This window comes from Alosa alosa, chromosome 20 (assembly GCF_017589495.1).
Source record: "Alosa alosa isolate M-15738 ecotype Scorff River chromosome 20, AALO_Geno_1.1, whole genome shotgun sequence".
NCBI classification, from domain to species: Eukaryota; Metazoa; Chordata; class Actinopteri; order Clupeiformes; family Clupeidae; genus Alosa; species Alosa alosa.
The window spans coordinates 29,295,362-29,310,992 of NC_063208.1; the positions used below are offsets into that span (position 1 = coordinate 29,295,362).

Sequence of the window (15,631 nt, forward strand, 5' to 3'; positions counted from 1 at the left end):
TATGAAGCCTTTTCACATTTCATTGGTGGTGTATGTCACATCCAGGGAAGACCTCTTGACTGAGATAGCGTTGTCTGCTCATTTCTTTTTTTATGGAAGCATGTCGAGCAGACAAAAAACAGAATATGGGTGTTCTTCATGAGATAGGCCTACATGTATCCATTACCTCAATATGGATTTTTTCCCTTGGGAAATCACAAGGACTGTCATGTCTGAATCTCAGGAGTTATTCTTAAACATAATGACATTCAACACCTCTGCTAATGTAGATGTAAACAAGATTTTTCAGATATTGCCCTCCCAGCCTTGTTTGCACAGGTGGACTCCAATCAACTTGAGATGCTTCTCAAGGACCATTGATAGAAGTAGGATGCACTAGAGCTCAATTGCAAGTGTCATACAAAGGGTCTGAATACTAAATAAAATATGTCAGTGTTTTATTTTTTATAAAAAAAGAAACACTCCAAACACCTGTTTTTTGTGGAATGTTGGAGTATTTAATCCATGTTAAGATGAGTCTGAAACATAGCAAAAATGTAGAAAACTTGAAAGGGTCTGAACTTTCTGGCTGCACTGTATTTTTATATTGACGTTACATAGTTTTGAGGGACAGGCTTTTATATAAAACATCTAAGGCATGCAGATGCACTCTTATTATGGATCATCAATTGAACATGTCAACACTTGGATTTCTCTTGGAAAACCTTTCCTGATACAATGAAAAGACTAAACAGAATTTAACAGAATAACAATAAGCATAATACAAAGCGAGACTTTAAGGATAAATAGATTAGTTAGAAACAAGGTAAAAACTGATAAGTCTTTAAACACTTTTTGAACATCCCAAAGCTATCACTAAAACAAACCGCAGTAAAAGCATGGTTTGCCACAAATAGAGGGATGGCTATTCTGGAAATAACCCCCATCATGCCTGTTGGTGTATGGTCTGTATGTGGGGCTGTTTCCTCCAAATGCATTAGGCATATAGGCTATCGTGGTATCATCATTTTCTGTGCTTGCTCTGTAGCACCAATCTTATAAAATGACATGCTTCTAGTTTGCTGCATTGTTGCCAAAGAGGTGTAGTGGAGGACTGTCAATAATTGTAACATAGACAACTATGTGTTTTTATTAAAAATAATTATTCCTTGAATAATTCCTTTTTTGCTGTCCTGATTTTTTTTTTTAAAAATAGCCTAGCCTACTATTCAACTCCACCAGGCCAGGGGTGCCAATAGCAGACCTAAGTATGGCACTGTCTCTTCGTGATTTGGAAGTCTGGGACTCAAAAAGGTTTTTTTGAAAAGCCAGGAAATAGACTAATGCCATTCACAGCTAAATAATTGCAACTGCAAGACACTGTTTAGGACTTTTATTAATTTCAGAACTGTCAACAACTCAGAAAATGCTGGTTCTCTTCGTGGTAGACTGACTGACTTTCAGCGATTTCGAAACGCGGTTGTGAAAACGTTTAGATTGAGTCCTTTGAGCCACTGTCATCATGTGATCGGAACAGAAAAAACAACTACACACAACCATTTTACATTGAAAACAAAGGTGTAGTGTGAGTGACTATGGCCCAGGCCCATCGTCCCGACAGGATTGCTGTTCTGTCTCCCTTGGAGGAGTCTAGTGCGGAGGTCAGCAGAGATAGCGGCATCGTTTCTCTGAGCGCCAGCAGCTTGTCCATGGTCAGCGAGGCCCTCAGCAGCGGGACTGTCTCTCAAAGCCCCAGCTTCGGCGCTGCGGTGTCTCAGAGTCCAAGCTTCAATTCCGGGGAGCCAGTGCTAGAGTGCGTGGACGAGGAGATCCTGAGACACACCGCTCAAAGTTACTCTACGTACATCAGAGCGAACGCAAGCGATGAGGTATTTAGAGTCAAACGTATTTTTCTTTGCCAGTGAAAAAGCTGGTTATCCCAATGTTCTGAACGGTGCAACCAAACCTTAACGTCAGCTAACTTGTATTGCGTGACAGCCATGCATTGCTGAGACAATGTCTCTTTTGTTGCATAGCCTAATATAAGATCTCAATGAAGAATGTGTTTACCACTGCATTCTCACGCTAACGCGGTATATGCATACATGCATGCATGCGTGAATGACTTGGATCTGGGACGTCGTTGTCAAACACAAACCTTGTGCGGGCTCATATGATTTAAACCGGACTTTGGACTTATACGATGTTCACTTTTTGTTTCTGTCATGTGCAGATCCTTAATTTAGAGAAGAGTTTGGAGGAAATGCTCACAAGAGTAGATGAATTTGTGGGAATGCTTGACATGGTAAGTGATAACCTCTCATAACAGCTGCTGCACGATGCTATTGGCTATGTCCATAATGAAGTTTTTTTTTTTTATTGAAATTGAATAGGTTAACCAATAACAAAATATGCTCTAAATGCATTTCTAATTGCACACTGAAAAATGAAGCAAGTTTAAACCCAATCTTACACTCATGTTTATGATTTTATGTTCTGTTTAACAGTAATACTAGTAATTGTTACTATAAGTATAATCTCGCCCAATACATTTTCTCGTGTATTACAAGTTTTTATGTTTATTATTGTCCCGGTTTCAAATAAATACATTGCATTCCATTCCATTATGTACAGGTTTGTCAAATGTGTTAGACCTGATGGAGACAGTCAGGTCCAAATATATTCAAAGTTATTTGTTTAGATAGATAGATAGATAGATAGATAGATCCCCAAGGGAAAATTCAAGAATCACTAACTGGAATGACACTAAATGTAGAGATACCACCTTGTTTATCGGCACTACGTTTATCTTTTATCTAGATCCGCAATGATACCTCACAAATTGTCAACGAGAATCTACCTCAAATCCACAGAAAATCAGAAGAGATGAGACAAATCTACAGTAAGATTGACAAGCTGGAAGTAAGGATGCACTGTGTTGTTCATCAGTCACATATCTATTTTTGTTCATCAGTCACATATCTATTTTTGTTTGGTACAGTGGTTAATGTAGTTGGTTTGTTAATTCATTTGAAAGGCTTTTGTGAAGATGGTCGGTGCTAATGTGAATGCAATGGAGGATCAGGTAACACAGGCTGAAGGTGAAGTTGGGACCTTACCAGGAGCCTTTAAGAAAATATTCCGGACAATGAGTGTTCCAGGATTCTTAAATGTAAGGCACAACACTAAAATTTTGATATCTAAGCACACTTACTATATGAAGCCCAGAGTGGCTGAGTTTTATGATGTAGCCTACTTTTTCCCATTCATGGTGACTAATGTTTAAGAAGTCAGGATTTTGTTCAGTGAATGTAGATTAATTTCAGCAAAATTTATGTTTAGTAGGCTTGTAAACATTAAATTGTTATTTCAGTAAGTCTGCTATGTGTCATCTCAGTGTCAGACTGTCACATTTGAGCTCTGTCACCAACTCTGCAGAAACCATCCAGCCCCAGAAGACCCCAGAATCACAGCCAAGAGCTCCCTGCTGTGTTCCGCACTGATGACTACTTCCCCCCTCATACAGATTACTCAGGGGGAGTGTAGACCGCTCACCTGTCTCTAATGATCATCTGTAATGGCTGGAGGGCTATAGAGAGGAGTACTTCAGCACATAGCAACTGCTGTGGAAAGACCCTGTGGTGCTCCAGCCTCAAGAGCAATATGGACCCAGGCACAAGGTGTATCTGGATTTTTATATTTTGTGTCAGTTCATTTACAACTTTGTAGCCAGATTGTTTGTTTGTTTGTCTTTTTTTGTTTGTTTGTTTGTTTTTAAGATGGATGTCCAAGTGCCTCTTTCTGTTAAATTATCCTGTGTGTCTGCCAGGGGGGTTGGAGTTGAAATGTCTGACATAATGGATACTGCATACAAACTGCTGTTAATAGATTTATACAATAATAGTATTGCATATTGTACTTCCATTTTCTTGCATTAAGGAGATTTGATGTCTTAACTTATACATTTGTTGTTAAATTTGCTATGCAGTCACAAATGACCAAATGCTACTGAGTATATTTCTGTTCATTTTTGAATATGGACAACATGACCTAACATATTCTGTTTATACCTCTATTTGCCAGTTGTAATAACAACATAATTGAATTTATTAAAGAATGTTTTTAAGTAAACATTCAGTAGTAGCAGCACTTGGTCACTTTAGGAAGTGTGTGTGCAAATGTTGGTGGAGGTTGTAATAGCAGGTGCACCTAACCCTACAATATTCTCTGATGCCATTGGCAGGGTTCCTACGCAGTATGGAAAACCTGGAAAAGTATGGAATTTGATTTTAGTAATTTCCAGGTCTGGATAAGTATGGAAAAAAGAAACAAGGGTATGGAGAAATATTTATGTTTCCAGACTATTGCATCAACAGTAATAATCACTTCACTCAGTGAACTATTCCTACTGTTGTGTAACTTAACTGTCAGTCCACATCGTCAAGATACAATTATGTGGGGGTCCTCCAATTCTCTCCAAACAAGAGGACCCTGGCACCAAACCACTGAGAGAACCACTGGTCTATGCAAGTGCCCTACACCATTGTGCACTGGTATGTTTGTGTAGCTCTCCTATTTTTGGCTAAAACACTGGTAATCAGAATCAAATAGATTTCGCCTCAATGAAAATAATTAACTTTAGGTAGACTTTAGACTTTATCTATTTAAGTTAGGGGCCCTAATTTTTTGTATCTTTGAGGTCAGGTTCCAACATTGCAGTAATAGCACAGTCTACAGTATGAGCTCCGCTCGGTGAAAAGCAAAACCGAGCAAAAACGTCAGTCTGAAAGTATCAGCTTTCCTAAAAGTCTAGTTTGCAAAAACCTTGCAAACAGCACCAACTGGCACTGTTAAAAGCTTACTCATTGCCATCTGATGATGGAGACCTGCTATAAAAAACGTTTTGCAGAATTTCATCTTGAGGGGCAGCAAGACGGTTTTAGCTGCTATAATTGAATGTAATGAGAGTCTAATAGCGGCCTTAAGTGTATGACTCGTTCAATAGCCTACATGACCAATCCTGTAGTAGGCCTATGTTACAAAGTAACCATAACCATAATTCAGGCTGTTACATTCATTACTGTTTCCAAGAAGTTAGGGGTTTTAATTTACTTGTGGGGACAAGACTGTTCACGCCTTCCCTACAAATTGGATTTTATTGGTGAGTATCAAATTGATATGTGTAAATTGGTCTATTTTATAGAAAGAATATCAGACATGATTATTACATTTTTCAAGGTATTTTGTTTTATGGCCAAAAGTCTTTGTTGTAGTTAAGCCTACATTATATATTTAATTTACTTAAATATTTAAAATATCTTCATAAACACTACACCAGGCAATGTTGTATTATTTATCTATCCTAAAATGTAATTAACGATTTAATCTGAGCCATTGGACTATTACATTTATTATTCCTAGTTTTCATGCGTTGTGTTCTGGGGGAAGTTGAAACTTTTATTTTGAACCGCGGTGAACTTATTTTACAAAACACTATGACACTATTCCGTTTGGGACTCCGCGGGAATTTTGGGTTTTGTGCATGAAGGTTAAGTTGCCCTCCTCTTGTGTGTACACGATTCATTATAAAGTCGTATTCGTTTAGTTAGCGTGAACTAGTCCATGTGGTTTGAGTACAATTATTTAACTCAACTTAATTGTCTTTGTGCCCATTTGAATTAGAGAGCATGGCATTTACCCTGCCTATCGCTAGTGTTAGTGTAAAAAGGTTTTTGAAAGATTGGAGTCTTTTGAGAAAAGCTTGAATGGGGGGCATTAGTTAAAAGACTACAATCTTTCCCAAATCTTGTCAAAGTTGTTTGGTGTAGAAGCTATTGGTGGCCCTTAGTTGAAGGTGTTACCGCTGAAAGAAAAAGTCAGTTTCAGTTTGTAGTTGAACACCTAACGTTACATATTAGTGTCAACACGTGTTTTGTTTGATGCTTTAGATAGTGAACATCAAGTCATGGGAGACAAACCTTTGTGGGAACAGATAGGCTCTCAGTTCGTGCAGCTGTACTACCAACATTTCGACAATGACCGCGTCAAAGTTGGAGACCTCTATGTGAGTAAAGTTACTACCTAAAGAAGAGCACTGTAAACAAAATGAGCACCGCAGAACTTGCTTCTGTGTGAGGATGGATTTGAGCAATAAATCGATCTCGTTTTTTCCCCAAGTACGATGATTGCTTTATGACATTCGAAGGATCCACGTTGCGGGGGAAAAACAATGTCATGGCCAAGTTAAGTGTAAGTGAACTTATTTTCTTATTAACTTATTGCTGTTTCACCTAACGGCATTCTTTTACACAAACTTACGTGACGTTTTTGAGAGGTAAACAGGTACGCCATGCTGTTGGAGGTGGAAACAAACGCTGCATTGCCATTGAGAACATAGTAAGGAGCTGACTCAAGGGTTATAAAAGTATTTTCTCGTGTTAAGTTGTAAAATGAAGGCACAGTTCTTGTAGCCATACATGCGTCTTCACTTCTGACTATCAATTTGGTAATGATAACGGGGTATTTGACGTCTTTAGAACACTACATATCGAAGGTGTCAAATGTTGGAGCAGTGTGCAAGCTCCTTAACTCCAGTCTAGTTTTTTGACGTTAATCACTCCTATGCTATCTAAAGTAAAATTCTTGTTTTGAAGTTAACTGATGGTTAAAAACCAAAAATCTGATTGTTTGCACCTCAAATGGACCTTGACGTACGTCTGTGACGCGAGTTTGTGTGAAAGAATTGTTAATTCACAACTGCACTTATAGGCCAGACATGAGTATGTTTCACCTATTTATGGTGAAAATGAATTTGTTACCTTGGCTCAAGTTTTCGCCTTGATGGAAATTACATTAGTACATTATAAAACAAAGTCATTGTGCAAATACATTTACCTTTTATTGGCAAAATTATTAAAAAAAATAGTCTTTAATCAATTAACCACCTTCCTAACATCAAATGGGTATTTTGATTACTTTCAGTCTGGTTTTCGGGCAAATCACAGCACTGAAACAGCTCTCATTAAAGTTTCCAATGACATACGCCTCAACACAGCCCATACAAAAATGTGATATGGCAATATATGTCAATCACATATATTATGTATGTCAATGTATGCCTCACACATATAAGTCACATATACACATACACGTCAAATATATTTCAAAATATAACAAAATTGGCCGTTTTTATATATTAGTAGGGGGGGCCTATGTGTCTAATTCACATGTTAATTTTTGGAGAGTATTATATCTTTGATCTAGGGGTTCTTAAGAGTAAAAAAAGGTTTTGAAGGACCCAACATGTCTCCATTCTTTTGAAGGACCCAAATCAAAGGTCAAATTCAGAAAAGGTCAAATGTGGAGTTTTGTCCATAAACCTCACATTGCTGGTATTATAGCATAGGGTTTGGTGCCTACAAGGTGTGCACAAGTGGGCCACATAAACAATACAACATTATAAAACGTTTTTAGGCTGATAATTGATCTCTTTAACAAGAAATTGTGCCTAAAATTCTCGAAATTGTCCGCTAAAAAAATAATACTTCAATATCAATATTATCAATTCATGCCTATTAGTGTGCTTGAGTGTAGGCCTAGCCTGCTCTGTCAGTTCTTGTCTACACCCATTCAGAGCACAAAGTGCCGAGATCTCTGTTAAATCAAGTTTAATAGACTTTTACATAGTACCAGCTGAAGTCTGTAAGGCCTTCCGTGGCTTATGGAAGTGTGGTGAAAAGAAAGGGTAAAGGATCAGATTGACAAACAGACAGGTGTGTGTGTGCGTGTGTAACAAAGAGAAAGAGAGACACTACCAGCATGGATGGATTATGAACTTTCAGGCCCCTGGGCCCAGATGTATTAAGGGCCGCCCACTAATTGTTGTGGGGGACAAAAAATGATTTGATGTGATTTCCTATATTCTGGTGCATTTTGGGGATGGCCAATACTTTAATTCAATCAGATTCATAGCCTATATGTTGATATGATGTGTTGATAATGAGGCAATGATTCCATGCAATGGCTTGGGCCCCCTGACTCCTTGTCTCCCCTGGGCTTGGGCCCGGTAGGCCCATGCAGTAATCCATCCCTGACTACCATTGACAGTTGGCTGATGATAGCTGGCAGTGAAAGAATTTAGAATATTGAATAACCTGAAGCACATAGTGCTCTGTTCTTCATGGTTGGTGATATTAGTGACCTTCTAGCCTTCTACATTTGAGCAAGCACATTTTCATAGTCCATGGTGGCACAGTCTAGTTAGGTTATATTCTGAGGTGTGTCTTTCTGTTAGTCAGGTGATGGCACACATATTCTAAAATAAACAGATTGTGGGCTATGTATCCAGTGGCAGATATGTGTGGACTGGTGAACGAACCATCACTAGAGACATATGCCAAATTTCTTGTTTTTGTCCATGAGAGAGTATAGAGATGGGGATCATAGATCAGCCAACGATTACATTGTTACAGTGCAGTTGTCTTACAAGAGAACAAAGCAGTTTGGCACAGGAACTGCTACAAATCCACCTGTAACAGTGAGCATCTGCAGCATGCTAAGATTCGCTACTAGAAATTATGTGAAGCAGGCAGGACTCTGCGTCTTCAGAAAAGAAGTGGTAGACCATCTTCTGAACCTGCAGCAACACCTGCAACTGCATCAAGTCCATCTAGAGGGACTTTGTACACTTGTTCAGCAGCAGCTGCTGCCAGCATAGATAAGTGCTTCTTCTGTCAGAAGGCAACCAACCAAGAACTATAAGTAATATTTTGAAGTCAATGACTTTTAACAGGTAGCCAGTGTAAAGATGCTAGGATGGGGAAAATATGTTCATATTTTGTGTGTGTGTGAGCAGCTGCATTTTGAATAAACTGTTAGCTCTTTAGACCGGTATTATTACAGCCAGCATAATAGCATTGCAATAGTCTATACTTGAGATGACATCTTGGCATCTATTAAGGAGAAGGACTTCCTAATCTTTGAAATGTTCCTTAAATGGTAAAATTAAGTTTTGGTGATCTGTTTTATGTGATTACTTAGTGCTAGGTCCTGGTCAATTATAACTCCACTCCTTGTGGATGAGGTCAGTGGAAGATCACTATATGTAGCCTGTGATGTGGATATGATATCCCTCATCTTTTTGAACCTAAAACCATGATTTCTGTTTTATCTGAGTTCAAAAGCAGGAAATTATTCGTCATCCATGTCTTTATAGCTCTTATACATGTGTCAAGTTTGGCTAACGGGGTTAATTCATCAGGTTTTATGGAGAGGTACAGTTATGTATCATCTGCTGAACAACAGGGGCCCCAGTACTGAGCCTTGAGGCACTCCATATTTTACCATAATCTGGGTAGATGGTTTATTATGGACCTGTACAAATTGTTGACTGTTAGGAAGGTATGATCTAAACCAAGCGAATGCTGAGTCTTTGATGCCTATCAAATTTTCAAGCCTAAGTAGTATGTCATGGTCTATGCTGTCAAAGGCAGCGCTGAGGTCCAGGAGGACCAGTATAGATACAAGGCTAGGTTTTTTGTGGGTGAGCTTAATAACAGATGTCTTAAACGACTGCGGTAATAATCTAGAGCAAAACATTATCCAGGAAGGGGAGACCAGTCTTAAGAAGGTAAGTACAAATAGGGTTTAGTAGACTAGTTGTAGATTTTGATGAGGACATTGTGGAGGTGAGATCTAATATGTTGTGTGTATCTAAATGAATTACATGTTGTTTGAGGTCTCTTCTGTGATTCAGTGATTTTGCCATCTTTCAGCAATGGAGTATGTGTATTTGGTGAAACTGATTGGTTATTGATCTCTCATTGTTTGACATACAATCATAATACTGACATACAATCATACTGTTGAAAATAATAAAATAACTGTTTTGTGAACTTTATTCAACATAGCCAGTGATTTAGGCAATATTTATGGTGTTAATTATAGGGAAATATACAATTTCACAAAAAAAGGGTTAAAACAGGTAAAAAAAAATGGAGACATCATTTTTCTCCATGTTCAATGACCTCTAAAGACAGTCCAACCACTCTCCAAAAATTAACATTTCAATCCCACAGAAACCACATAGGCCCCCTGACTATACGTCACATATATTTTCCCAGATATACAAATATATTACAAATATGTCAGTTGCATATATGTTAATATATGATAAGTTATGTATTTGTATGCATACTAGGGATACCAATATATTGCAAATATATGTCTATGGATATGATGACAGCGGAGTTTGTACAGCTTACAAAGTCAGATGCATGACCGGACAGAAAAGTGACGGTTGAAGTGGTTGGTGTTCAAAAGTCAGTCAAGGGTGGGGATGGGTATTGTAAAGCATGCATATCAAGATACGATAAGCATCCGTTATATTTAAAGTAGCTTTGGCCTCACACATTTTTGTATGCACATGGTGCAACCCAAACGCTCCACACAAAACATTGACACATAAGGCAAAAGATGCTGCTGAGCAGCATAGTCACACACCATACCTGTGGACGCCAAGACAAAAACAAATATATTCACACTAAGTTCTCCATTCGGAAAATAAGTAGGCTAATGGAATCTAGTGTATGGATATGTATGCCACCATATATGGAGACTACAAATATGTCTGCCACATATTCACACATAAAGTTCTCCATATATTTAAAAAATAAGTAGTGGAATCTAGTGTATGGATATGTATGCCACCATATATGGAGACTACATATAAGTCTGTCACATATTCACACACAAACTTCTCCATATATTTGGAAAACAAATAATTGGATCTAGTATATGAAGATATAGCATCTTATATGGGAAATTAAAATATTTTGTATGCATGTATGGACATATAGCTTTGAATATATGTTTGACATAAATATTTGAATCACATATATGTCCATATAAGTAAAATTATAAGTCCCTGTTATTTGACATATATGTTAATATATATTGCCATATATCACTAGCCTGACGAGCCAGACCCACATTAAAATGTAGGGTCTGGAAACTCACTGTTCGCAGTGCTCAGTCCGAAGGGCGGGATAATCAGTTGTCTTTCAAATTCCCTCTGCATGCAATAGGACAGCGGCAGCACTATGAGTCCCATGCGTTTCCTACCAGCAGAGCTAGTTGGCTAGTTCAAACGTTTGCCAACTTAACTTAACTTAACTTAAGCTTAACTCGTGTCACACCGCTAGCAGCAACATCCATCTTATTTGTTTTCAAGTAGCAGGGAATTCAAGCCAAACCGTTGCAACTCTGCCATCAATCATTATGTTAAGCCCACCTAACGACTCTATACACTATTTCATTGGCCTGATTAAGTTTCGATTTCTGGAGCTCACAAGCCAACGGAGAGTTGCTAGACTAGCCCTGGCAGCAAATGTAATTTGCTTCCGCTAGGGGCGCGTCTAGATTTCTAGGCTAATATATCACATTTTTGTATGGGAGATTCAGGTAAAACATCAGTCCTAGTGCTACTGGACCTTAGTGAAGCATTTGACACTGTTGATCAGAATATTTTACTACACAGACTAGAACACTGGGTTGGATTTACAGGCATAGTTATCAGCTGGCTAAAATCATATCTACAAGAAAGGAGCTTCTTTGTTGCCATCAGAAACTGTACCTCAACACCAACGTCCTTGACCTGTGGTGTTCCCCAGGGGTCGATTTTGGGGCCACTATTATTCAACCTCTATATGCTCCCACTTGGACAAATCATTCAAAATAATTTGATTTCATATCATAGCTATGCAGATGACACACAAAGTTACTTAGCTCTATCACCAAACGACTATGGTCCTCTTGAATCTATGTGTCAGTGTATAGAACAAATCAACACCTGGATGTCTCAATTTTCTTCAGCTGAACAAAGAAAAAAACTGAAGTAATTATATTTGGTAAAAGGAGGAAAGACTTGGGTTGCCACTCTCCTTGACACAAAAAGGGTTGAAGGCAAAGGATACTGTAAAAAAGTGATCTAAATTTCAACAGCCACATGAAAGCGATAACTAAATCAGCTTTTACCACCTCAAAAAATATTGCCAAACTCAGAGGGCTGATGTCAAAACATGACTTAAAACTCATTCATGCATTTATCTCCAGCAGGGTTGATTACTGCAATGGACTGTTCACAGGCCTTGAGAAAATGGGGATACATTTGGGATAAATACCCTAAATTAATGGCATGTTAGGGCTTAATAGCTTTGTGCGAGCCAGGTTATTTCTGATTCTGATGGATAGCACATCTCCTCTCTATAGAGCCTGCCGTTCCAGGCCATCCAACACATCATTACCGCACAGGACCACCAACCCACACCTGACAGCTGTGTCATGAGTATGGTGATGGGGCAGCTCAAGGTGAGCTGAGGGGAAATTTTTTTTATAATAATACATGTTATATTATATTTTATTTGAATGCTTTATCATATAATCAAAGAGCTAATTAAAGTTTTTTTTTTTTTTTTTTTTTTTCTTGTCCCTTTGCAGGCAGATCAGGACCAGGTCATGGGATTCCAGCAAGTGTTCCTGCTAAGGAACTTTGACAACAAGTGGCTTTGCACTAATGAAATGTTTAGGTTATCCTTACATAATTTTGCATAATCCAAATGTGAATAAAGTTTTCATAAAAGAGCTCCAGATCTGGATTATATTTTCTGATATTCTAAAGACGTAGTTGGAATAATGGCTCAAAGTTAGTAAAACTCCAAATAATGTAGCCCTTATTCTTTACACATTAACTGCATGTCTATAACAGAATGAAAATGTTTCCTTACTGCCGTTTGTTTTTTGAAGGCCCCCTAATGAGATATATTAAAGGAACCATATGTAAGAAATGTATTTCAATTAATCATAAAATGGCCCTGATATGTCACTAGACATTAAGAAATCATGTTCATTTCAAATACTTATATCACTGACAACAGTAGTCCGGCCAGGATATTGTCATTTAAAAAGTGAAGTTGCAGCCCTCAACTGATGTTGATGTTGTGTTTTGTAGTGTCATGTTGTGTTTTGGCCTAATGCGCCACCCTCTACCTATCTACTAATCACGAAGTCAGTAGTATTTCTGCATCCGGGTTGGCAACCTCGAGTTGGGGGGTAATTTGACAGTGATTGCAGTACCAGTTTTGGCCACAAGCTTACATATGGTTCCTTTAATTATTATTTTCTAAAATAATTTTTATGGCATAAACTGTAGCCTGTTGTCATAAGTTGCTTTGGATAAAGATCTAGGAACTAAATGTAAATATGTCAATTCTCCCATGTGCGTAACGGCTCCCACACACAGCTGCGTTCCGTCAACGCATTCCAGTGGGTGTTCCCGACGGTAGCTATGCAAATGACTTGAAGTAAAACCGTAATGTGATTGGTTGGTGCCGTCCGTAGATTGGCTTGATTGGCGGTGCGTCTGTCGGTGCAGCAACAGCTGAACTCCGCGAGCAGCGGGAGAAACGCTTCTGCTGACGGACCCACAATTCAGAACGGCTCCCCACACAGCTGCGTGCAGTATCGCGTTGCTGGAGAGCGATCCCATTCACTTTAAATGGGCTCCGTGATCCGTTGCGAACTGAATTGTGGGTCCGTCGGCGTGGCGTTTCTCGCTGCTTTCGCGTTGAGGAGTTCAGCTGTTGCTGCACCGACGGCACCGGCCAATCAAGCCAATCCACGGACGCACCAACCAATCACATTACAGTTTTACTTCAAGTCATTTGCATAGCTACCGTCGGGAACACCCACTGGAATGCGTTGACGGAACGCAGCTGTGTGTGGGAGCCTTGAGGGTGTGTAAGTAAAAAAAAGTGTGTAACGGCATGCATTTCACGCTGCGTGAGAACCCCTTTGGCTTAAAGGTGCCATGTGTAATGTCCGGCAAAAAATCAACTCATACTCCACATTCCATAAAAGATGGGGGCAGTATACCTCCAGAAAGTGAGTTGGTCTACCCTAGGTAACAACGAGACCGTGTATTGCAGTTTGGCTGGCGGTTATGTTGCCATACCACCTCCCATGGCCGAAACTGGTATTATGACACCTGTCGGGCTGTGGCTAGTAATTTAACATGCTAATTCAGGTTGATATCTCTGCAGCACTATACCTTGTCATTTTTTTAATGACATCATCGCCCTTATTTCTTCTCATTCTTTTGATGCGTTTAGCTCATTCTTTGGATATTTTTACCTCAATTCTTACACATGGCACCTTTTAAATCTGTCATTTATGCATGATCGAGGGAGTAATGCATTTTGGGTGGCAACCCCAAAATCTGGGCATTTCTTATATATATTATATATATATATATATATATCTTAAATTTCCCCTTGGGGATCAATAAAGTATCTATGTACAATTCGCGCATTCTGCCAGTAAGCACCTTTGCAGCTAGTGCTCTGGAGGGCTGTATTAAGGTCGGCCACTACAAGGTGAAGCAGCATATTGCTCGATGTCGGCAGTAGGCCTAGTTCTAAATACATGTAGGCTACACAGCCGGTTTGTAATAGAGACTGGTATTGTTATCCCAGTCTCTACTGTATTCGAAACTGCAGGTGTCGGTCTACTTCGTTAGCTTGATATGTGAAGCAGCTGCCATTTAAACTTTATTTCTCAACAGTGAGTTTTTAAATTATGGATCTACACACCTCAAGCACATCTAGACTCTTTAGATAGATAGATAGATAGATAGATAGATACTTTATTGATCCCCAAGGGGATAACAAACCTCAAAGCAAAAGTGAAATTTCGTGAAGTCTATTTTTTTTGTTAGGCTATGTGATTGATAACATTTTACTGTAGGCTTTCCCTATTCAGTTAACGTTTTCAAAATCAAAGACTGGTTTGTGTTTTTTTCTGGATTTAAATAGCATTCAGAAGGCCAATGAAAAGTGGTTCGGACTTTCATAGCAACCTACATTAACGAGGTGATGAATCAGTCTGGTTCTATTTTAAATAAATCATGCCTCTTTCATAAGGCCGCCTTGATTTCGAATTTGCGCGCTGTGCGACAAGTGTTAATGAGAATACGCGTTAACGCAGAGTGCGGAACTGAAGTGCAAAAGAAAGCTTACGTGCCCCCATAAGAACATTAGGATGTTATAACATGGTGATGCTATGGTTATGGAATTGAGCAGCTTTTGACCAAAGCGACTTACAAAATAATGTAACAGTTAACATGGTGATGCTATGATTATGGAATTGAGCAGCTTTTGACCAAAGCTACTTACAAAATAATGTAATAGTTAAAAATGAACAGTAAACAAAAGTTGGTACGATTACAATAAGGAAAATAGCAGTAATGACAATAATGCCCATGCAATATCAATGGTCAGTAATGAAAATAAACAATAGCCTATCATTATTATACAAACCATAACTCACAAGAACCACTTAATTAATTAGCCTAATGTAAGCTGAACAAATACGTCTTAGACCCCTCTTGAAAGACCCAAAACTATCACAGGAACGCAGAGCAGGCAACTTCACCTAACGAGGAACAACTGAGGAAGAGTCTTCAATTTGACCTAGCGTTTATGTCTGGTCAACACGGACACTCATAGGAAGACCGCAGTGGGCAGTTTGGGATGTAGAGCTGGATATTTTATTTTTATTATTATTATGATCTTTACCTTTTAAACTATTCTTTCACTAT

General features: G+C 38.7%; 1 protein-coding gene across 5 annotated transcripts; it reads left to right on the forward strand.

Moving 5' to 3' along the window:
* Window positions 1-1,442: 1,442 nt before the first annotated feature.
* nutf2l (nuclear transport factor 2, like) lies at window positions 1,443-12,619 on the forward strand. 5 transcript variants are annotated; one of them, XM_048230370.1, is made up of 6 exons: window positions 1,443-1,868; window positions 2,213-2,284; window positions 2,800-2,901; window positions 3,017-3,151; window positions 3,418-4,532; window positions 5,928-5,998. In XM_048230370.1, the coding sequence occupies exons 1-5, from the start codon at window positions 1,575-1,577 to the stop codon at window positions 3,523-3,525; spliced, it is 711 nt and encodes a 236-aa protein (XP_048086327.1). In that variant the 5' UTR covers window positions 1,443-1,574; the 3' UTR covers window positions 3,526-4,532; window positions 5,928-5,998. The 5 variants fall into 5 exon arrangements, with proteins under 5 accessions (XP_048086327.1, XP_048086328.1, XP_048086329.1 ...); XM_048230371.1 differs by lacking the exons at window positions 1,443-1,868; window positions 2,213-2,284; window positions 2,800-2,901; window positions 3,017-3,151 and adding exons at window positions 6,157-6,228; window positions 12,247-12,345; window positions 12,475-12,619 and having other exon boundaries at window positions 3,526-4,532; window positions 5,928-6,043; XM_048230372.1 differs by lacking the exons at window positions 1,443-1,868; window positions 2,213-2,284; window positions 2,800-2,901; window positions 3,017-3,151; window positions 3,418-4,532 and adding exons at window positions 4,545-5,140; window positions 6,157-6,228; window positions 12,247-12,345; window positions 12,475-12,619 and having other exon boundaries at window positions 5,928-6,043.
* The last annotated feature ends 3,012 nt before the right edge of the window (window positions 12,620-15,631 follow it).

What these genes read in the sequence shown, in the direction of transcription:
- nutf2l (XM_048230370.1), top strand. Translation starts at nt 1,575, where the DNA reads ATGGCCCAGGCCCATCGTCCCGACAGGATTGCTGTTCTGTCTCCCTTG. An exon ending in TTGTGGGAATGCTTGACATG is followed by an intron (nt 2,285 to 2,799) that starts GTAAGTGATAAC and finishes TCTTTTATCTAG; the next exon opens with ATCCGCAATGATACCTCACA. An exon ending in GTGTTCCAGGATTCTTAAAT is followed by an intron (nt 3,152 to 3,417) that starts GTAAGGCACAAC and finishes CCAACTCTGCAG; the next exon opens with AAACCATCCAGCCCCAGAAG.